Raw genomic sequence first — 24,235 nt, forward strand, 5'->3', positions numbered from 1 at the left:
TATAACAATATATAACTTAAACTATTATAACAAAAGTTTTCTGAAAAGTCAATTTAATTTGTGTAAACTTTTCTGTTTGTCAGTAAACAAATCATAAATAGTATAAAGAATATCAGAAAATAACTTTAAACTTTATTTAGATAACTTTAAAAATTATTTGTACATATATTCTATATTACTAAGTCATTCTTTTGTATGAAGTTATAAAGTGCTTATTTTTTAAGAACAAAACTTTATAGGTTTAGTCTTCAATAAGCAACAAAAAGTACAACATAGAAATGCTTTGACTGAAAGTCAAGCGAAAAAATGCACAGATGCCTACTTATGAAAACTAATTTAAACTAATTTAGTCTGACATATCTTTAAAATAAAAATGCTTATTTGAAATTTTTATAGTTATTAATAGCTTTAATTTTAAAATAAAAAGTGTTAAGCTAGCTAAAACAGCAATTCAAATCAGCAAAATTAATATTTTCTAATAAACTTAAAACCAAACAGAGTAAATATTCGCGCACATTTTAATTATCATAATTTTTCAATGTAAAAGCTTAAACAATGTACAACAGCTTTGTACAAAATTAATAAAACTATTTGAATTTTTCAGCCAGTAAATAAGCAGTGAGAAAGAAATTGTAGTTTTTAAATTCTTCACTTAACTAATTATTAAGTATTTCAAATTAGTTTTCTTTCAAAAGTATAAAATTTTAAGCATTCTAAAACTAAGCATTCAGTATCAAATAACTAAATAATTACTTCTTGTTGCTGTAATAAAAAAAAAAAAGTTTATTACTTTTCGTTTGTACAAAAATTTTAAAAGTCCAAACAAGTGTTTTAATTTGAAAGAACTTGAAACGTTTTAAACTAAATTAAAATAATACCAACTTTAATATAGAAGTGAGTAGTTTTCCTAACACTTTTTAGTAACTAACGCAGAAATTTATCTAACTCGAATAGTATCGAATCGAACTATTTTGTTTTCTGAGAAGTACTTTGTCAGTACTTTACTCTTTGTCACTTTTAAAAAGATACTTTTGCTAGTTTTAATTTTCTATAGACTTGAACAAATTGAAGAATTAAATTAGCGATTAAACAAGTATTAAACCTGCTATATAAATAAAATTTATAATTTAGTGTATTTCTAACAAATATCATAAATAGTTTATAAGTTTTTAGTATAGGCTACAGTACAGAGTATCAAATTTGAATAAGCTATACTACTTCAATATTATTAAATAGAATTAACAACAGAATATAAATATACTCACGATTGATTTTGAACTAAATAAACTATACATATTAGTTTTAGATTTGAAATATCTTGTTATTCTATTCTTAGCTGCTTAATTAAAATTTCACTGTTTTAAACGTTTGTTATTTTGTCCATGTTAATAAACTGTTAAAAATCATAACACTTTTAAAAGCTAATTGATTTTTTTATTTACTAGTTTGAATTCTTCTTTTTGGGATAAAAGGCTATAAAACATTTTTAACTTGTTTGTCTTACATTTGTAAACAATGCTTTTATTTTTGCCCTTATATTCTACAAGCAATCTGTTTTTATCTAATACGTTGTGTACTTTTTAATTACAAGTTTTTAGTTTAAATCATTAATACAAATATATGTTTTGTAATGAACATTTTAATGAAAATCAAAGCTTTTATTGTCTTTAATTGAATTTTTCTTTCAAACTCTTAAAAAACGTAAACGATAACTGTAAATATTTATCTCTTACTTACTTATTGCATCATGTAAAAAAAAGTTACCTAAGTGTTTATTGTATATGACCAAAGTTTGTAAATGTTGAAAACATCTGATATGTATCATTGAAAATATCATTGACAGATAGACCAGTTACCAATGGTTATCACGATGTGCACAGTACTGCGCATAGATATTATATTACAGCTCACAGAAAACTAAGTAAGGTGATGAAAACTTTTCAGAGGACAACAAGGTTTTAATTTTTAATAAAATTTAAGTACTAACATAAATTAGAGCATAGACTAATAGTTGTTAACTAACACTTAGAAAGTTTTTGATAATACACACGATTTTTTATTAATATAAAATGATTTTTACGAAGCTAAATATTTTTCTTTAAACTGCTTAAAACACATCAAAACGATTTAAATATTTGAACTAGTAATAAGCAAAACAACATTACTGTTTTGTATTAACATTTTTTTGTTTAACTACTAGTTATCTAAAGTGTACAGATTTAATATTATAAACAGTCTAAGTTTAGCAGCTAAGCTAGTATCAATATACATACTATAACTTTACTAAACATTACAAAACTTTTATGATTAACTAATAATGGTTCAATCAAGCTTTTCTTGTTAAAATACAGTTACTTAAAAAACGTCCGAAACAAAGTATTTCAAATAATTAAAAGTAATTTTTCTTTTGAGAAACTATATTCAGTTTCAAAAACAATCACATTAAGATTATAAAAAATCTTCAGAAATCACTAATAAAAACTAATAAATATAAAGATAACCACATATTTATTAACTTTTGTCTAGGGTAACAAGTATTTGTTAACACCCTTTATTTCTGTAGAACATAAAATAAAATAGAAATGTTTAAACTTAAAGTACTTTGAATGGTTAATTTATAGTTATTATTATTTCGTCATAATGAAATAAACAGTTTTTCTCTGTACTGTTTAAAACTTTAATAGTTCTTTTTTCCTGTATAAATTAACTCCTTTTATAGTTTATTAGATGTTCTATAACAAGATTTGAGAACTTTCCTAGTCTATCCGGACAAGTGTTACACCCTTTTACACACAGAGAGCCGGATTTGTTTGAAATAGACTTTAAGGGGCATTAATTGGTAAATAGGTATTTCAACAGTTTTGTTTTTTAAAAAACCAAATTCAATCGTGGAACTTGCTCTACAGTTTACTCTTTGAATCTATTTATTTCATATTTAATTCTTTTATCCTAACAGTTGTATTGAGTTTCTTGTTTTGCACATATGTTTTAATTTAAAAATCTCAAATCCTGTGATAAAATCTCAATAAGCAAACCATAAAATTTGTAGTTTTTTATATAAAACTATGAGTATATACAAATTTCTAGGCTACATAAGGTCATTAAGCAGTAACCTCTTCTGTAAAATAATAAAAATAAGCAACTTTACAACAAACTATATGACATATGCTATTAATTTAAATACTAGTAAAAACAGGGTGCTATTAAATGATTATTTTAGTACACTTTTGCTTAAAATACGAAAGATGTTAAATAAAACTACTTATTAATAGCCAAAGGTTTTTTAATCTTCTAACAGGTTTTTCTTACAATACATGTTTTTCCATTTTTAGCATAATGTTATTATTACTTTAAAATTAAAATAAAAAATTGTCTAAAATAGTATTAACATATTGAAAAGATACTACTGTAGTACTATTCAATGTGTTTTTTAATAAAACAATCATAATGATAAAGTAAACTTTTGTATACCATTGATTTTTTGTATATAATCGAAGTTTCATCGTTTTAATTTAAAAAGTTGTTTGAAATTTCAGAATTTTTAATTTTAGTTTAAAATCGATGTTTTTCCAGGATTGCAGGTTTTATGGCAACCTTGTATTTTACCTTTTTTTTTAATATTTAGACTTACTCTAAACACAATACTACTTATAGTAACTCTGGCCCGCCAACAAGTAAAATGGTACTATTATATATAATAACGTTGAAATTTATCAAAAAATAATTATATTTTCTTAATCAAATGATTCGGACGGATCTTGTTTGTGAAAAGGATCTCAATCAGTTAGATCACTATCATAAAAACATATATATAAATATGAGCTTAAAGAAATAAATGCATTTTTTTTAATAAACAATTTATTACTCAAAAACAATAGCATGATATAAAATAGCCGAAATATAGAATATTGGTAATTGTTCAAAAACTAAAACTTCAATGTTAGTTTTTATTTTCCAACTGTTAAACATTGAAATAAAAACTTGAATTTTTGAAAACTCAAGTAATATTTGATAATATTTTTAGGAAGATTAAGAGTATATAAAATTAACTAACTATAAACAAACCAAGGGCTGTTAAATAAAAAAAACTACTATATGTCTTTACTCATAAACACCAAAAAAAACATAAGCAAAGATTATTAACATTATTAGTTGATCTGTTATGAAGCAACCGTACAAAAATAATAAATTGACAAGAAAAAATCATTCATAGTTGTATATAAACATAAACTAATTATACCAAATAGTATGTTAAATTTTTCAGCAAACAAGGAATATACAACGAAAACAATGAACAAAATTTTAAATTATACAAATTTAAAACCTTATCAAACACGAAAAGAAATCAGAAAGATGATACAAGTATAACAACATTAAATTGTGTTCATTTTTAATTAGCTGTCGTTTGGTAAAACAACTGTATATTAACAAGTAAAAAATAGTGTATTTACAACAATATAAAGCTATACATTTATATACATGATAATTTCTACTGCTGATTGACTTTCATGGCGCAGATGTTGATGCAGTTCTTGTAGCAGTTGAGTATGTTGCTGATCGTCCTCACATCTTTGTAATTTCTCTCCTCACACTGCTTCACCTCCATCAAATCAACCAGCTCCTCTTCGAACTCGCACGTCGCTGAAGTTGAAAAGTTATATAGGCAAAAAAAATGATATTGTTATTGATCAAGTTATCTAAATGGTATACTATCAAAATCCACCCGCGTTCAAAATCAACCCCATATTTTTCTACATTTCCTTTAATTATTAGTTTATTTTAAAAATTTTTTACATTTTATTTATTTTTCACTATCACTGTTACCCCTAACCCTTACCCTCGATCAGTAAGCGTTTCTCGAATTTGGATTTCGATCGGGTGGATTTTGAACGTGTCACATCTAAATCATGGTAACTAAAGAGATGTCAACTTTTTAGCTTAGAACTAAACTAAAGTCACGACAGCGGTTGAAATAAAAAACAACTAAGCATTTTCTTAAATATGCTTATAGAATACAAATATATGATTTTGAAGTTAGTAAACATAATTTTCATTTAAGTTTTAAATTAGATTTATTTTTATAGAAATTTTCGTTTGTACTGTTTTTATTTTAAAGACAATATAAAATTTTATAAGTATTTCATGTGTATTGAAATATGTGTTGGTTTATTGAAATATATGCATTTAAAAAATTAAGTTGCTAAAAAAAAGTTTTTTAAAATTTTGAAGTAGAATATAATATGATTAGTTATTTATTATACTATTTGGGTAACTAAGGGTTCTTAAACCAAAGTGTTAACAAAAACCAATGTTATGTTTAATTTTAATTGTTTCAATTTTACTACACTGCTTAAATTAACAAATAACACAGAATGTAGTTTCAATTTCTCTTTGCATTATGCATGTTTCATGATTAAATTAAATAAACTTGGTACCAAAAACGTAACAATACTATACTACTGACCAACGAAAATTATTACCTTTCAAAGAAAAATATACCTTTTATTATTGTTAAATAAAATATAAAAATTAACAACCCACCATCACCGCCACGTTGAAACAAGCTGGTGATTTCCGGTTTCAGCCACACGGCGTCGCTGTTCGGGTAGTCCCTGTTTATTTGCATTCTGAGCGAGGAAATTCCCATGTTCGAATAACTTTCGTCGACTGTTGAGAGAATTGAGTTAATTAACATAAATGGTTTAAAATATAGCTGAAAAAAAATTATTTGTTTAATTCTTAAAACTACAACATTGAAACAACTTCCCAAATCGAATAACTGTGGTCGACTGTTGAAAAAGTATTTATTATTTTTATTTTATATATTTTATTTAAAAACACAACCTATATGTAATTAACAGTAGAAAATAAAAACAAATATTATTTAAAACATTAATTTGGAACAAATGTTTGATAATAAAAAAATAATTGAAATATAATAAATTTTATTAAGCCAGTTTATTTTTAGGTTGTTTAAATTACCAGTTTGTTCAAATGAACAAGTAAAATACATCAAACAACTATACAAACTTAAAATATTCAAATTCAGAATATATAATTTTTTACAGTTGATGGCTTAATAAGCTTGTATATAAGTAATTTGTATAAATTAGTCATCTACCAGATGAATAAATTGGAATTTCCATCATTTTCGTAACCTCCATAGCAAAATAACATAGTTTTAAGTACTAGTAAACCTATGCTAGGGAGATCAAACATAATTTGTAAAACCATGAAGTTTTGTAATTTTTTGCGTCTGATAGTTTAAAAAACAACCAAACAAAAAATGTTAGATACAACAAGGCGTAAGAAAACTGAAGATATTTAACTAGCAAAGGTTATATGATAACTTTTTTATTTATAATATGTAACCACAAAACTTGATTGACAATTTATATTATTAAACATTGACTAAATATAACAAACAAGTATTAGTGTTACATACATCAATCACAAAAAAAATATTTTGCTTCACAAAAACATTATAAGGTCACAGAAAGTTAAGATATTTAGAAATAAAATTCATTTAAACAAAATCTATAAGTATGAGTTACACTTCACTTTTATAAAATATTATGTTTCAATTAACTTATAAAATCTTAGCATTTTTTTTCTTATTAATCTACTTTGAAAAAAAAAATATCTACTATTGAGTTTTTGAGTTATAGGTCTCAAATTTTAAGGACACATTCCGAAAGTATTAAAATACTAATATGCTAAAACTTTTTAAAAATCAAAACTTTTTTCTTCTAATTTTATTTTTAGTGGTGGGATTCAGATATCAGTGATAAACTTTTTGTATTTTGATTTAAAACTGAAACTTTAACAAGTTACATTTTGTACCAAATAGAGGTTTCCAAATTTACCAACTTTGGTTTCTTCTATCTCAAAAGTTACTTTAGGTTTCTAATTTAAAAAGTTTTTCTGGTAGTTAACATATCATTCTACGAAATAATATCAATTTTAACTGTTTTGGGCAATCTTAGCATATCTTAAGTTACACATAGTATGAAGCAATTAATTCTACTACTGAGAAGATTATTTAGCAATTTTAACGACAAAAATACAAAGTGCATGATTGAACATTTTTCAGAAAAAATTCAACTTCTTACTCAATTCAATAAGATAAGCAGTAACAAAAACAAAAAGTTATACTAACAGTTATGCAAGTAACAAATAAAAGTTAACTAATATATAGAGCTTTACTGTATCACAGTTTGAAGGAGGTTGGTTTTAAGACACATGAAAACAATATAAATTGTTTAAAAAAAAGTTTAAGTTAGCCAGAGCTAAGTAAGTGACAATCCTATAAAAGAAAAAAAAAAACTACAGAAATACATTTTCACATAAAAAAATTTGAAAAAAAGTAGCGACAAATAAATATATTTTTATAAAGTATGTATTAAGATTGAGGACTTTATACCTCATCTAAACATATTTATTTAACCAACTGACATAAGTAGCTAGCAAATGTATCTAAACAAAAAAAAAACATTATAGGCAGAATGAAAGAAATCACTAACAATTAAACTATTGTCAAAAAAATATAAACATAAATTTAGAGAATTTGTTATATTTTATATTACATTTCTCTATACATACCCAACCAAAAAAATCCAAATACTTAACTACTTAATTATTAAGTCAACTTTTATTATACTCACTCGAACGGTAGACACCATGAAGTGAAGTACAAACTATTAAGGTAAAGTCGTGTTTTGTTACATAAATAATTAATTAACTGTTTACATTCAAACTCACTCTAATGGCAATCTACATGTAGGGAAAACCAAATAACTTTACAAACCAATTATATCAACAAACTTAATACACATATCAATTGTATTATATTTATCAAACTCAAACTTACCCAAATGGCATACAAAGCAAATACATTATTTATTTAGTTTTTCATAATACAAAAAAAACAAATACTAATGTTCGTATTGTTAACTAAAGTTCTGACGTATTACACGTTTCATCAGAACAATATATAGCAAATAGCAAATGTTTTTTAAAGAATTACAAAAAAACACATTAGAACGTTCGAAATGAAATTGAATAATTTTAGTTAGCCAGTCTTAAAAACAACTTATGTACAAGGTAACTTATGTTTTGTTTTGCTTTGTTTGTTCTTATCTTTTGTTTAGTGTTGTTATAATATTTTTTATTGATTGAAGATTTTTGTATTTTTAAAATACATATTTTGGTTGTATTTTAAAACACTGTGAAATTTATATTTTTTCAACTCATCTAGATGGATTACAAAGTGAATCGTTTAGTCTATTATATTTATACTTATTTATTTGTTTAGAATATATTTATTTTCAAACTCACTCAGATGGTAAACAACGTGCAGTGAATCGCCAACAACCACACATAAATGATATATTTTTTTCAATTAATTTTTTAACACACTCAAATGGCAGACAACACAAAGCAAGTCATTAACACAGTGGTAACTATAGACCAATATACAGGGTCCGTGCGCGTATCTTTTTAATTTAGCCTGATATTTTTTAAAGTAAGGAAAATCCCCATTAAAAATAATTTTGGGTAGTGGGGGGTCTTAATAAGTAAATTAAAAAAATAACTCGCAAACATAATTTTTAAAGAAAATAAAAACTTAAAAAAGTTGTAAAACTTTATTTATCAACCAACTATCATAGAAACAAGTTTTTCCCATAACTTTTGATATAATGCTATCACTTAACTAATTATAGTAAATTAACCAAATCTGAAAAAAAAAATTCAAGCAGAAAAACTGAAAAAATCTGATAATTTGCAATTAAAAAAAAAACTTATTTAGCCTGATTTGGTCTTATGCGCAGGAACCCTGAATATATATAAAACATTTTAATTTGTTAATTTCTACTCACTAAACTCACTCAGATGGCAAACAACGTGTAGTGTGTCAGCAATAACAAGTATACAATACAACCATACACACATCATCTATGTTTTTCAACTAAATATTTTAACACACTCAAATTCAGACAACATAAAACGAGTCATTAATACAGTGGTAAGTACAGACCAATATATGCAAAGGTTAACAATTTCCAACTCACTCAGGTGGCAAACGACGTGCAGCGAATCGCCGATAACAAGTATATTTTACAACCTTACATAAATGATATATAATTTTTAGATAATATTTTAACAGCTTTTTTCCGGTGCATAACTTACTAAAAATATATAACAGAGTGCATTTCATTTTGTTTAAATTTATTTAAGTACTTTCAAATAGGACTCGTCAGAAATTGTTTCCTACTGGATTGCAATGAATACAAATTGAAATAAAATTATACTACAGTTTAAAGTTTTAAGATATAAAATGACGTAATAATCAAAAGTTTAAAATTAAAGAAGTTCTAATGCTAAACAAATTTGGTATACTAATAAAACTCGGTAGAATTAAAACATTCTAAATAAAGAAGCGAGAAAAAATTTTTTTAATTAAAACTATGCTTAAAAACAAAGTTTAACAAGAAACTAATTACTTTAAAATTACTAATATAACGATTTAAAAAGTCTAGTTTGGTAAACAAACTTTTTCTGTTTACATAAACTGGGCCTTAAAGATTGAATACATAAGGCTTCCAGAATATGCAATTGAAAAGAGTTCTCCGCTCTCACTAAGACTGAAAAATTGTCCTTTTTATAATTTTTAACACACTCAGGATTGTCCAATAAATGTTGCCCAATCGCCGAGAAGTAGTTTTTAGTTGGTTTCTCAGAACGGCCATCAAACCACTTTTTCAAGACTTTCGGAACATGTTGATCGATTTTTACATGGAACCTTTGAGATGTTTTTCCCACGTAGTCACTACCACAGTGACAACTAAATTTATAGATGATGTTACTTTTTTCATGGGTGGGAGAAACATCTTTGTAAATTCCATTTAGAGGTCGATCAGTATACAAAACTGTTCTTAAATGAACAGAGCTGAAAACTTGGCTTATTTCCTCTGAAATTTTCTTAGAAAACCTCCCAGAAATATTTCCAAGGTAAGGAAGTTTTAAGTATACTGGACACTTCTGAGGGCCAATCATTTTTAAAGCTGTTGAACTTCTAGCTCTTGTTATAACTTTCGAAACTAAGTTACCTGGATAACCAAGCGAAAGGAAAGTGTTTTGAAGTGTTTTCAACTCGCCCTCAAGAAAGCAAGGAGAACAAAGTCTGGTGAACCACTTCACCATACCCGTTAAAACTCCTAACTTCTGTTTGACTGGACCAAAAGATGCCCACGGAACATATAATGCTTCTGAATTTAATTTACGATGAATTTTAGTTAAAAGTTCCCCCTCAACTGATCGTTGGACACAAACATCTAAAAAGTTTAACGAATTGTTGTGTTCTTCTTCTTTTGTAAAACTAAGATTTTTGTGAAGATTATTAAGATCATTAAGAAAACTGGAGCTCTCTTGTCTATTTTCAAACATAATAAAAGTGTCATCTACGTATCGAAGATACATGAGAGGACTTTTACAGTTCAAAAATAACTTACTTTCTAGGTAACCAACAAAAATATTAGCCAAGATAGGACCTAAAGGTGAACCCATTGCAACCCCATCTATTTGTTTATACATTTTACCATCAAAACTAAACTCAACACCTAACACAGCCATGTGTAACATTTCTTTGCACACAAATTCCGGCATCTGAGGGTGTTTTAAATCGGAATGATACAATACCTTTAAGCAAATTTCAATAACCTCCACTACTGGAATATTAGTGAACAAGCTTTTGATATCATATGAAATCATATAGCTACTTTTGACTTTGGAACGAGGAATTAGACTAATTTTTTCTATAAATTGGAAAGAATCTTTAAGAGAGTAATTTGAAAATTTGTGTAAAACTGGTGCAAGTGTTTTTACTAAGAATTTTGCCAAATCATTTTGTGGCGAACCTATCATTGATAAAATTGGCCTTAAAGGGCAATCATTTTTGTGAACTTTAGGAAGACCATACAGTTTCGGACGTTGTGAGCCTGTTTTTGTGAGCGTTGATTTTAATAACACACTCAAATGTCAGACAACATAAAGCGGGTCGTTTATACAGTGGTAACTATAGACCAATATAACAATAATATAAAACTCACTCAAAACCAATATGATATATGCAAAGTCAAATAATTTGTTAATATCAAATTCCACCTCACTCAGGTGGCAAACGACGTGCAGCGACTCGCAAATTTATACAATACATGTTATATTTTTTTTACACACTCAAATTCAGAAAACATAAAGCGACCACCAATAATAAGTTTACATTACCATATATATATGACATACTTTTTTAATAATACTTTTAAACAGACAACATAAAGCGAGTCTTTAATACAGTGGTTACTATAGACCAATGGAATATATGCAAAATCAAAAATTTAAGTACACAACACAACAATGAGCTCACGCTCATGCTTATGAACAACATATGCTAAAATAAAATAAAAAAAGTTTGATAACTTTTTAACTGATACTAAAACTCACTCAGGTGCAAAAACGTGCAGTGAATCACCAATAATAAGTTAAATTATAGTTTTTAATTAAGTGTACAACCATACATTTTTAATTATAGTTTCTAACCCACTCAAATGGCAGACAACATTTAGTGATAATTATAGTATAGACCATTCAATTTAGTTAATACAAAATTTAATAATTTTATAAATTTCCAACTAACTCAAATGGCAAACGACGTGCAGCGAATCACCTATACTCTTCCTCTCGTCGATTTGAAAGTAGTAAGAAGCCGTGTTCCCACCCAACTCGCTGTTGATCCTGTGCGGGCACACCTCCTTCATGTCCTCCTCCTCCGCCTCCTTGCAAGCCTGCCGCATCATCGCCTCCTCGTCCGCTATCGTTTCCGGCCTGTTTGGGGGAATTGTTTTAATTAGAGATAAATCATTAATTGTTTGAAATTAAAGGTGAATCATTTAAGATGCCTATTCGGGGGATTTTTTTCACTTAAACACAATTTTTAATTTATTATTTGTTACAATAAATATTGTGAGTAGGTTCCGGCCTGTAGTGGTAATTTGAAATAAATAATTTAAGAGTAATTAAGATTGGAAGGAATTGTTTTTGAAATTAGAGGTGAATCATTTAAGAGTAAAAAACTGTAATACAGCTTGGTTATATTAGTTAGGCCGTAGGGGGAACTCTTTGAACTAAATAAATAGAAAACTTAATTTATAAGTATAAAACTAAGTTTTTATGCGTTTTAGGCTTTCAAATTTTAAAATTCTTCACTAATTTTATCTGTGATTGTCTTTGGTCTAAGTAAAATGAAAAAAAAACTTTTTGAAATAAGTTAATGGGAGATAAATTATTTAAAAGGACATTTAAACTTGATGAAACGAAACTGAGTTAAGTTTATTGAACTGTTTTCAAAAAATACCGTGTGATCAAAGTGTGTGACGCAAATGAAAAATATGAAGTATAAATTCAATGCACTTCAGTTGCATTTCTTGATTTTTCAAAAAAAGATAAGAGTTAGGCTTAGAATTTAAAAAAAAATCCACTATGATCATCTTTATTTTCTTTGGTATACAAAAAAATAAAACAAAAAAGCTTCAAGAGATTGTATTACGCTCATTTCGCTACTTTCACCAACTGTGAGGTCACATGATAAAAATCAACAACAACTGCTGAAAAAGCTGCTTTTAATTTAAAACAAACACAGGGTTGCCACTCTTTTTTTCAAAACTTTTTCCAGGTTTTCCAAATTTCTTCTAGGTTTTTAAAAGTACACATTATTGGGTCTTTTTTTAGTTTAGTTAAGTTAAAGGTAAGAAACTGTTTCAAATAGTATAAAAATATTTAAAAGATACTATAAAGTTACTTTAAATATGATTTTTAATAAAAAAAAATATTTGATGATGACAATTTTTTTTATTTATATGATAGATTTTATGAGTCAAATCGAAATTTTACTACTAAACATGTGAAAACTGTTAAAATTCCTGGTTTTTTAGTGGTTTTTGTTCGAAATTCCAGTTTATTTTTCAAAATTTCTCAAATTCCAGGTTTTTTTGCCTAAATTGTCAAATTCTAGGTTTTTCAAGGTTTTTCCAGGTAAAGTGGCAACCCTGAAACACTTTAAGGTACAATTTCATAAAAAAAACTATTTTACTACAAATTTGCCAACTAACAGGTTGTAATCTCCCTCAATGACGTCGACCACCGGCTGGAAAGTCCTCTTGAGCGTGTGGTGTAATAACTTGAACTGGATGGCCGCCCCTATGGTGTTGAATATCGACTGGCACATGTGCTGGTTGTGCGGCGAGTTGGACTGCGCCGGCTGCTGCTGTTCGTTGGTTTAAATTAAATAAATAAAAATATGCATAGACAGGATTGCCACTCGTTTTTTCAAAAAATTTTCCAGGGTTTCTAAATTTCTTCCAGGTTTTTAAAAATTACACACTTTTGAGTCTATTTTTAGTTTATAGTTAAGTTTAAGGTAAGAAACTGTTTTAAAATGTGTAAAAACATTAAAAAGATAATTGTCAAATTCCAGGTTTTACAAGGTTTTCCAGGTTTCCAGGTAAAGTGGCAACCCTGCATAGAATGTTTATTGATTAACAAGCTTCAAACTGGGTGTGTTTAAAGGCCGGTTGCTGCTGTTGCATTAAACATTAATTAGGTTTAAACTGGATCTAGTTGGTTGAACTAGGAATGGATCACTTTTGCACACATCAATTTTGTGTCAAACCCGTGCAAAAGTGACAACCACCCAGTTAAATTAGTTGTTGCTGTTATTTGTATCAAATTTAGAGGAGTTCATGTGTTATAATAATAATAAGAAAATTAAACAAATAAAAATATACACAGAATATTTATTCATCAACAAGCTTCAATCTGGGTGTGTTTAAAAGCTACTTGAAAGTGAAGCTCTCTAGCAATTTACTGTTTAAATCTCAACATAAATTGGATATAGTTGGTTGAATTAGTAGTTGCTGTTATTTGTTGGATTTTCAAAATCTAAAGCAGTTCGAAATTAGCAGTGCAGAATCATACTTTTCTGCACATGTATGCTATTTTTAAACTGGCCACACATTGATTCTCAAATTTTTAAAAATAAATCTGTGATCTCTGTGTGCACTGAAATTTATTTTCTTACATAATTATCATTATTATGAATTCTTATTGTAACCACACAGTTTTTTTAAGTATAAATTTTAGTATACAATTGACACTTAACAGGTTTAATTGTAGTACTTTTTTCCTATAAAAATTGTAATATTTTGGATAAAACAATAATAATTAAATTTACTGTAGTACCTTTATACTGTACATAATATATTAGTGTAGTGAGACCAAATGTTCTGTTTTGCACTGTTGCTTTACTAAATATTATCAGCATTTCATATACAACAACGATAAATAAGATCAACATTCTTACATTGGTAGCAGGTTTGTAAAAATTTAATAAGCAGTATTTAAGCAACATTCTTTATATAAAAAACATATGTTTTATATTCAAGTAGAGAATTGTTTAACTAGAATATATTTTTCTTTTAGAAAAAATATTTTAATTGACAAAAATAAACAAATCCCCACCTTGGCGGCGGGCTTCTTGTCGAGCCAGCTCTGGAGCACCTTCTCGCACTTCTCTAGCGTCGACCACGGGATCCTCTTCTGCGGGTTCATCAGCGTGTCCCTCAAGTTCTTCATCTTCAGGTAGTCCTTGTTGTGCTTCTCGTCGTCTTCGTTGAACTGCGGTGTATACTTTTGTACAAAAAATAACTGGTTATTATCAGGTGTATACTTTTGTACAAAAAATAACTGGTTATTATCAGGTGTATACTTTTGTACAAAAAATATTTGGTTATTATCAGGTGTATACTTTTGTACAAAAAATATTTGGTTATTATCAGGTGTATACTTTTGTACAAAAAATAACTGGTTATTATCAGGTGTATACTTTTGTACAAAAAATATGAGGTTATTATCAGGTGTATACTTTTGTACAAAAAATAACTGGTTATTATCAGGTGTATACTTTTGTACAAAAAATATTTGGTTATTATCAGGTGTATACTTTTGTACAAAAAATAACTGGTTATTATCAGATGTATACTTTTGTACAAAAAATAACTGGTTATTATCAGGTGTATACTTTTGTACAAAAAATATTTGGTTATTATCAGGTGTATACTTTTGTACAAAAAATAACTGGTTATTATCAGATGTATACTTTTGTACAAAAAATATGAGGTTATTATCAGGTGTATACTTTTGTACAAAAAATAACTGGTTATTATCAGGTGTATACTTTTTAAAAAAAATATGAGGTTATTATCAGGTGTATACTTTTGTACAAAAAATATGAGGTTATTATCAGGTGTATACTTTTGTACAAAAAATAACTGGTTATTATCAGGTGTATACTTTTGTACAAAAAATATGAGGCTATTATCAGGTGTATACTTTTGTACAAAAAATAACTGGTTATTATCAGGTGTATACTTTTGTACAAAAAATAACTGGTTATTATCAGGTGTGTACTTTTGTACAAAAAATAACTGGTTATTATCAGATGTATACTTTTGTACAAAAAATATGAGGTTATTATCAGGTGTATACTTTTGTACAAAAAATAACTGGTTATTATCAGGTGTATACTTTTGTACAAAAAATATTTGGTTATCATCAGGTTTATACTTTTGTACAAAAAATAACTGGTTATTGTCAGGTGTGTATTTTTGTACAAAAAATATTTGGTTATTATCAGGTGTATACTTTTGTACAAAAAATAACTGGTTATTATCAGGTGTATACTTTTGTACAAAAAATATTTGGTTATTATCAGGTGTATACTTTTGTACAAAAAATATGAGGTTATTATCAGGTGTATACTTTTGTACAAAAAATAACTGGTTATTATCAGGTGTATACTTTTGTACAAAAATAACTGGTTATTATCAGGTGTATACTTTTGTACAAAAAATAACTGGTTATTATCAGGTGTATACTTTTGTACAAAAAATAACTGGTTATTGTCAGGTGTATACTTTTGTACAAAAAATAACTGGTTATTATCAGGTGTGTACTTTTGTACAAAAAACAACTGGTTATTATCAGGTGTATACTTTTGTACAAAAAATAACTGGTTATTATCAGGTGTATACTTTTGTACAAAAAATAACTGGTTATTATCAGGTGTATACTTTTGTACAAAAAATAACTGGTTATTATCAGGTGTATACTTTTGTACAAAAAATAACTGGTTATTATCAGGTGTATACTTTTGTACAAAAAATAACTGGTTATTATCAGGTGTGTACTTTTGTACAAAAAACAACTGGTTATTATCAGGTGTATACTTTTGTACAAAAAATAACTGGTTATTATCAGGTGTATACTTTTGTACAAAAAATAACTGGTTATTATCAGGTGTATACTTTTGTACAAAAAAAACTGGTTATTATCAGGTGTATACTTTTGTACAAAAAATAACTGGTTATTATCAGGTGTATACTTTTGTACAAAAAATATGAGGTTATTATCAGGTGTATACTTTTGTACAAAAAATATGAGGTTATTATCAGGTGTGTACTTTTGTACAAAAAATAACTGGTTATTATCATGTGTATACTTTTGTACAAAAAATAATAGGTTATTATCGGGTGTATACTTTTGTACAAAAAATAACTGGTTATTATCAGGTGTGTACTTTTGTACAAAAAACATTTGGTTATTATCAGGTGTGTACTTTTGTACAAAAAATATGAGGTTATTATCAGGTGTGTACTTTTGTACAAAAAATAACTGGTTATTATCAGGTGTATACTTTTGTACAAAAATAACTGGTTATTATCAGGTGTATACTTTTGTACAAAAAACAACTGGTTATTATCAGGTGTGTACTTTTGTACAAAAAACAACTGGTTATTATCAGGTGTATACTTTTGTACAAAAAATATGAGGTTATTATCAGGTGTATACTTTTGTACAAAAAATAACTGGTTATTAACAGGTGTATACTTTTGTACAAAAAATATGAGGTTATTATCAGGTGTATACTTTTGTACAAAAAATAACTGGTTATTATCAGGTGTATACTTTTGTACAAAAAATATGAGGTTATTACCAGGTGTATACTTTTGTACAAAAAATATGAGGTTATTATCAGGTGTATACTTTTGTACAAAAAATATGAGGTTATTATCAGGTGTATACTTTTGTACAAAATATAACTGGTTATTATCAGGTGTATACTTTTGTACAAAAAATAACTGGTTATTATCAAGTGAATACTTTTGTACAAAAAATAACTGGTTATTATCAGGTGTGTACTTTTGTACAAAAAATAACTGGTTATTATAAGGTGTATACTTTTGTACAAAAAATACGAGGTTATTATTAGGTGTATACTTTTGTACAAAAAATAACTGGTTATTATCAGGTGTATACTTTTGTACAAAAAATACGAGGTTATTATCAGGTGTATACTTTTGTACAAAAAATAACTGGTTATTATCAGGTGTATACTTTTGTACAAAAAATAACTGGTTATTATTAGGTGTATACTTTTGTACAAAAAATAACTGGTTATTATCAGGTGTATACTTTTGTACAAAAAATAACTGGTTATTATCAGGTGTATACTTTTGTACAAAAAATAACTGGTTATTATCAGGTGTATACTTTTGTACAAAAAATATGGGTTATTGTTTGGTGGTTTCAATTTATTTAATAAATAGTTTAAATAAAGAAAAGTATTGTACAAAAAATATGGATTATTATTTGGTGATTTCAGTGTGTTAAGTTATAAAAAATCAAACGACGGTTATAAAATTCTACAAATTATTGCAAACTAGCTCAAAACGCTTTCAGACAAAAGTCTACATCAGAACTATTGATGCAGAAGAAAATCACAAGTAAAAAATTGACTGTGTCCTGGACAAATTTAAGAATTTTATAAAATTCTTGTCAATGTATTAAGTGCAAAGACTACAGCTAAACTTAGTTGTGGAAAATTAGTATTTGATTTTGGTTATTTGAATATGCTTTAAATTAAATTACGATAATTTACTGGTTAGTTTAAAGATGATTATACTATTTGTTTTATTAGTTGAAAACCAATAAAAAAGCAGTCTAAAATAAATTAGTTATCATAAAGTTCAAGTCCTAGTTAAATAGTGGTTTATACTCATACATAAAAATATTTTGAGTTATTTTTATGGTCTCAACGAATTTATAGTAAACAAAAGTAATAAATGGTACTTAGATTATTCCTTTTTTAAAACTCAAACAACAAAACTTAATAATTTGAACCTGTGTTTCCAAAACTCATTTTTATATTCACCTTTTGGAAAAAAGCTTGAATAAAGCTGCTTATTTTTATTGGATAATGCCCCTTAAATAATGGTTTTTCTAATGGGTGATATCACATACTGTCAAAGTAGCGAAAAAAACACAAGTAAGTTGAATTTTTTTTTTTTATGATACTAAAATTGTGAATAACTTAAGAGAAAAAAAAAAAGCTAGCTATACTAAAACATATGATTGAAAATATTTTCATTAAAGAAAATTAGAAAATGCATGAAAAAGAAAACAACTATTTTAACAATAAAGATTTAAAAACCTTTGATGGTTAATTTAGAAAGCGGCTAACTGAACTTTATAATATTTAAAAATTTAACTGCAAAAATGATTAAAAAGGATACAAGTAATTTTAAAACAACCATTTTTAAAGCTTTAAACTAATGTGGAAAGTGGCTCAAGTTTTTTGATGATTTCAATAAATTTAATAATTTTTTTACCTAAGAAACACTTTTTGAACAAAAATATTTGGTTAGTTTTTCATGCTTTTTATGAGTTGAATAACAGTTGAACTAAATTTAGGCATAAAAGTAATGAGTTAAAAAAGTAATAAATATAAATATTTTTTTTTTGTTAAGTAATCAACAAAACTATTCTAGTGGGATACCTAGCAAAAAACACACTAATTAACTAGGTGAGTGTAAAATTTACCATAAGGATGCAACCTATTTAAATAGAGTATTTTCAAAAATAACCAACCTTGTGGATGACTTTGGAAAGCGGTTCGATGTACTTTTGCAGCTGCTTCAGCTTCGCCCTGTAGGCGGCTTCCGAGTCAGCTTCGTTCTGATGCCGCAACTGGGGGTTGCTGCCGAGCTGCTGCTGGTTCGCTGACACTTGAGGGTTGATTTGCTGCTGGTTCATGTTTGATTGAACCGGGCTCGGCACTGGGTTGAGAGCTGGAAAAAAATTTAAAAACTGTTGATAGCTTGGTACGGGTGTTAGCTTGATTTTTAGTTTGTTTTAGTAACACCTCGCATGCTTTAGTTGTTCGGCTAAAAGATTAATTCAAAAGCATGTAAAATTAAAAAGTATCAATTTAAAAACTTTATTAGAATATTGATTAATTTGGTATAAATTAGAGCTGTTTGAGTGTTTTTTTTGGAGTTGTGCAAAAATGAATTAAATAAAATTTACTAGATGTAGCTGGTGAAATAACTGGTTGATTGATGTAATTGTTCTGAAATCCACCGTTTAACTGTGCTGGAGCTGAGAAACAAATATACAATAAAAAACTACAATTTATTGTAAATTCTAAAAAAACTAAATACATACTTACTTAGGATGATTAAAATTGTTTGTAAAGTTCTCTAACTAAAGGTTGCTAATGGTTGTTCTATTAAACATTTTTTTAAAAACTATCTGATTTGAGTCTAACTAGTTTAAGACGTTATAAATAATTATATTGATAAAAACACATTTGTTACAATACCATACACAACAATTTGTAAACAGGACCGAATTTAATACATCCATCCTTTTTTAAAAAATTTAATATTTCATAGAAAACAGTAAAGTGTTCTAAAACTTAAACTTTTTTTTGATAAAAACATACTGCTTGGGAATGGTGTAAATCGGGGTTTTCCTAAACTTTTTTTTTCAAATGGACCCATTTAAAGAAATTAAAAAAGCCATGGCAACCTTCAACAAGATTACTTGAAAGACTGCCATTAAAACACCTAAGATCATTTTTTTTGCTCTTTTTCAACAACTCCAGAATATCTGGTGTAAGTTTCAAATTATGACCTGTGACTCCTTAACTGACCTTGCCTCCCCCCCCCCTTTTGCTACTCATGGCCCCAAGAGAGCCATTTGGCCCACTTTGTCCCCTGGTGTAAAAGCTTTAAACAGACTTTCAATGTTAACGACAGTCAATAAGGTAAAAGTAGTAATTTACTTAAACTAATGGTGACCAATTTTTTGGTAAAAAAAAATATCTTAGAATTTTATAAAGCAGGCCTTTGTAGAGAGAGCTATACAAAACACGTGTATAGGTTACAAATGCGCAACGAGCACTTTTGCATGAGATTTATATTATATTGTAATCAACCACTTTTAAAACTTTTTTTTTAATAAATAACAAACAGTTTGCTAACTAATTTGAAAATTGAAAGTTTTTCATTAAACTTTGATCAGTTTGTGCAAAAGTGTTGCTTTGCGCATTCCTGACACCTAACCACAAACACATGTTGAACAATATAAGTAGTAGTATTAGTTGTATAAGTATTATTTCAGGGTGGCCACTAGGTATTAAGAGATTTCTTCAAGGTTTACTGATTTTCGTACAGGTTATTTAAAGTACAAGTTTTCTTGACTCTTCTTAGTAGAAAATAAAACTTAAGGCTAAGGTTAAAATGCTTCCAATAGTTCAAAACTACTAAAAAATACTACAATGCTACTTTAAATGTGCTTTATAACAAATAAAACTTGTAAAGATTAAAAAAATTATTTAGGTAGTTGTTAAATTATATAATTGTTCATTATCTTATTAAATCTAAATTTTTACACATAAACATGTAGTATTGTTTATAATTCATAATTTTCTAGGTTCTTGTTATGATTTTTGTTTTGAAGCTCAGGGTCTTACAGATTTTTCAAAAAGTATTGAAATCCAGGTTTTACCAGGTTCTTAGGGACAAATTTTCTATTCCATGTTATACCAGATTTCCTTGTATAATGGCCACCCTGTTGTATGAAATCAATGATTTCTTCAACTAGAAGATCACCCTGTAGTCTGAAAACTGCTACTAAGTTATTTAAAAATCTAAGAAAACATTACTTCCCAATGTTTCTTTTAGAATTGATAGCATGCGGGCAACAGCAGTTGTTAATTTAGAATTTATAGCACAATACTTTATTCAATTATAAATTTTAAAATTTTTTAACAATAAAATGTTTCAAGCGAGTTAATTCATAATTTATCATTCTCCTTTCATTTAAGTTGAGAACTTTGATTGCAATCTTTAAAATATAAAGTACATAACACTTTATCTCTCAAATTTTTTCAACTACCTTGCGACATGCCAGCAGAATTAATATTGGGCACGGAGCTGCTAATCTGACCGGGCTGATTCAACTGCATTTGGTTGGGCTGACCCATTGGTTGGTTCAACTTCATTTGGCTCGGCTGGTTCATTTGAATCTGCTGGTTGGGCTGGCTCATTTGCATCTGGCCGGGCTGGTTCATCTGCATCTGATTCGGTTGACTCACGTGCATTTGGTTTGGCAGGTTCAGCGGAATTTGACCGGGTTGATTGCCCTGCATCGGGCCTTGCATCGGCCATTTGCTTTTTGCTTGAGCCTCGATTCCTAAAACCAACAATGGATCTTGGCAATAAACAACAAAATAATTTTATGCAGTGTTAGCAAATTTCATTCAGGTTTTCAATATAACACGTTTTAGGCTCAATTTTTAGTTTAAAGTTAAGTTTAAGAAAAAAAAACTGCATTAAGTAGTATTAAAACATTAAAAAGACAATGTAAAGCTACTTAAATTTTATTAGTAAGATACTTTTTTGTAAAAGATTAAAGTTGTCTGTAGCATTGAAAAAATAATGTATTGAAAATTACTAACAAAAATTGAATAGTGTAATAATAATAATACAAACTGTCACTTTAATACAAATTGAAAAAGCAACATGTACTCACTTTGGAATATCATACTCATGTATTGTAAATATTTTTCTTTCTGTTAAAAATAGTATTCAAGTCATTAGTGTTTTTTTTTAAGATAAGTAGAAAATTTTATGAATATAAAACTGTTGTGTAAAAATAAATTAATGATTTTTTAATTATTAAAAAATTAGGTGTCTTTTAAAAATACTTAGTTTGTAAAGCATTGTAACAAGAAAACATGTTTTTATAGGTAAGCAAAAAGCCAAAACATCAAGTGAAGCTTATGAACCAAACTTATGTATGAAAATCTAAAAAAATCATTTATAGTAAATCTCACATCTCCAGCAGCTTTTTGAAACATGTTTTGTTCAAACAGATCCCAGCCGCTTGTTTTTTTCAGTACGGTCAGAAACATGTTTTTCCTGTAAATATTGTTATTATTTTTCTAAAAAACATGTAACTGACATTTATTTTTTAGTATAAAAGCTTGTACTAAACCGTTACAACAAGATTACCACTCTTTGAAGGAAAAACTATAAACCATAGATACCATTGTGGTAACAAGCCACCCAATAGTTTAATTAATACTATATTGTACACAAATATAAAATTTAATTTAATTAATTTGTAAACTTCAAGTATTTTATATCTAACTAACAATTTATCTCTGTGGAACTGACGAACTTGTGGTTGCCACGGAGCTCTGTTTGGATCTCCACCAAAATTTTGCATTTTATTATATTAGTTAATAAACTAAAATAAAAAAATTAAATTTGAAAAATCACTGTTTTTGTTAACATTTTACTTTTTATTTAACTGATCAAAAAAAAAACATATATTTTTTTTTTTAATTTGACTTGTAAACAACTTTTAGTAAAATACTTCATTATGCTAGCAGTAGTTTAGTAAAAAATCAAATTTAAATAACATATGGTTCATATTTTAATTTGATGTTGCAAAGAGCTACCAACATCATTTAAACTTAAGTTAAAAAAAATTTACCAACTAATGTGGTAATATGATCTATTTCAGTGATAATAAACATTTTCAAAAGTTGTGCACTGTAAATAAGTGAAAACAAATTTTGTGCACACCAGACTACAAAAATACAAACTATAAATAAAAAAACACAACTTCTTTATGTGTATTAATATGCCATGATTTTTGCAAGGGCACAATGGGGTCAATCTTTTTTTTACAAAAATTAAGATTAGACCTTATATGAAAGATTTAACTACATTATATACTTTTCAAAAAAATATTGCTAAATTTTTAAAAATCAAATATGGTCAATTATTATATAATGTAAAAAGTTTCAGATACAAATGTATGGAGGAAAATTTTCATTGCCAATTTTGTAGGAGTTTTGAAGAACCCACTAAACGTCTATCTTTTTGTTCATTTTTTGGCCAATTAATCTCAAATTTTTAAGAAATGATTCTTGCCTAAATAAAAAATCCTGTTTTTGAGAGTTTAAAAATTCTAAAATTTGAGAATTTTATAACCAAAATCAAAAAACTATCAATTTCTATTTATAAATAAAAATATCCATACTCAGTTAACCCAAAATCCAACAATATAAATGTTTATGATTTATTTAAGATTAAACAGAAAAAGCTTCAGAAATAGTTTAGAAAAACTGCAGATGAAGATAGAAAGTATAATGAAGTAGTCTTCCTTTGCCCTTTTACTTTGGTCCTTCCAACAAGAGCCTATTGAGCTTTCAACCTCATATTTAAAAAACTAAATTGAATTTCACAAAACAGTAAGAAGCAACTGCTAGCTAAGTTGAAGAAATTTGAAATAAGATAAATATGTTATGAAGTTCTTTTCCCCTCCCCCCTTTGCCCTCAAGTTTACAAAATACTGGTCATTAAAATTACTGTTTAAATTATTTATCCAAAACACTTTACAAATATAAATATATCTATAAGGTAATGAACTTAATTAATAAATCAATCAACTGGTTTATAGTTTATAACTTAAGCTTTCAAAAAAAAATTAGTGTTAAAGTTTATAAAGTAAATTGTCTTATTTCCTTCTGTCCTTTAGAAATAAAAACAGAATAGCTACTTGTTTTTTTAAAATACCTGCGAGGTTTTAAAAGCACAATTTATGTTTGTCTTTTTAAGCATTAATTTAACTAAGAAAAGTTTTTAATATTTTAAAACTAACAAAATAATAACGTAATGCTAAAATAAAAGTGTTTTGTAATAAAAATAACTTTTTTTAAATAACATAAAGCAGCTAGTATATATTATTTGTTTTTATTTAATCTAAA

General features: G+C 27.1%; 1 protein-coding gene across 4 annotated transcripts; it reads right to left on the reverse strand.

The window, feature by feature from the left end:
* Positions 1-4,266: 4,266 nt before the first annotated feature.
* Positions 4,267-22,709, reverse strand: LOC145831758 (uncharacterized). 4 transcript variants are annotated; one of them, XM_082939087.1, is made up of 11 exons: positions 22,613-22,709; positions 22,292-22,376; positions 21,988-22,027; positions 21,352-21,648; positions 19,477-19,548; positions 19,039-19,238; positions 14,572-14,727; positions 13,164-13,318; positions 11,693-11,880; positions 5,542-5,667; positions 4,267-4,641 (listed from the first exon to the last, which is right to left on the reverse strand). In XM_082939087.1, the coding sequence occupies exons 1-11, from the start codon at positions 22,684-22,686 to the stop codon at positions 4,490-4,492; spliced, it is 1,545 nt and encodes a 514-aa protein (XP_082795213.1). In that variant the 5' UTR covers positions 22,687-22,709; the 3' UTR covers positions 4,267-4,489. The 4 variants fall into 4 exon arrangements, with proteins under 4 accessions (XP_082795213.1, XP_082795212.1, XP_082795211.1 ...); XM_082939086.1 differs by having other exon boundaries at positions 13,164-13,315; positions 14,572-14,739; XM_082939085.1 differs by having other exon boundaries at positions 14,572-14,739.
* Between the last annotated feature and the right edge of the window lie 1,526 nt (positions 22,710-24,235).

This window comes from Thalia democratica, chromosome 3, assembly GCF_965202585.1.
Source record: "Thalia democratica chromosome 3, ktThaDemo2.hap1.1, whole genome shotgun sequence".
Lineage (NCBI taxonomy): Eukaryota > Metazoa > Chordata > Thaliacea > Salpida > Salpidae > Thalia > Thalia democratica.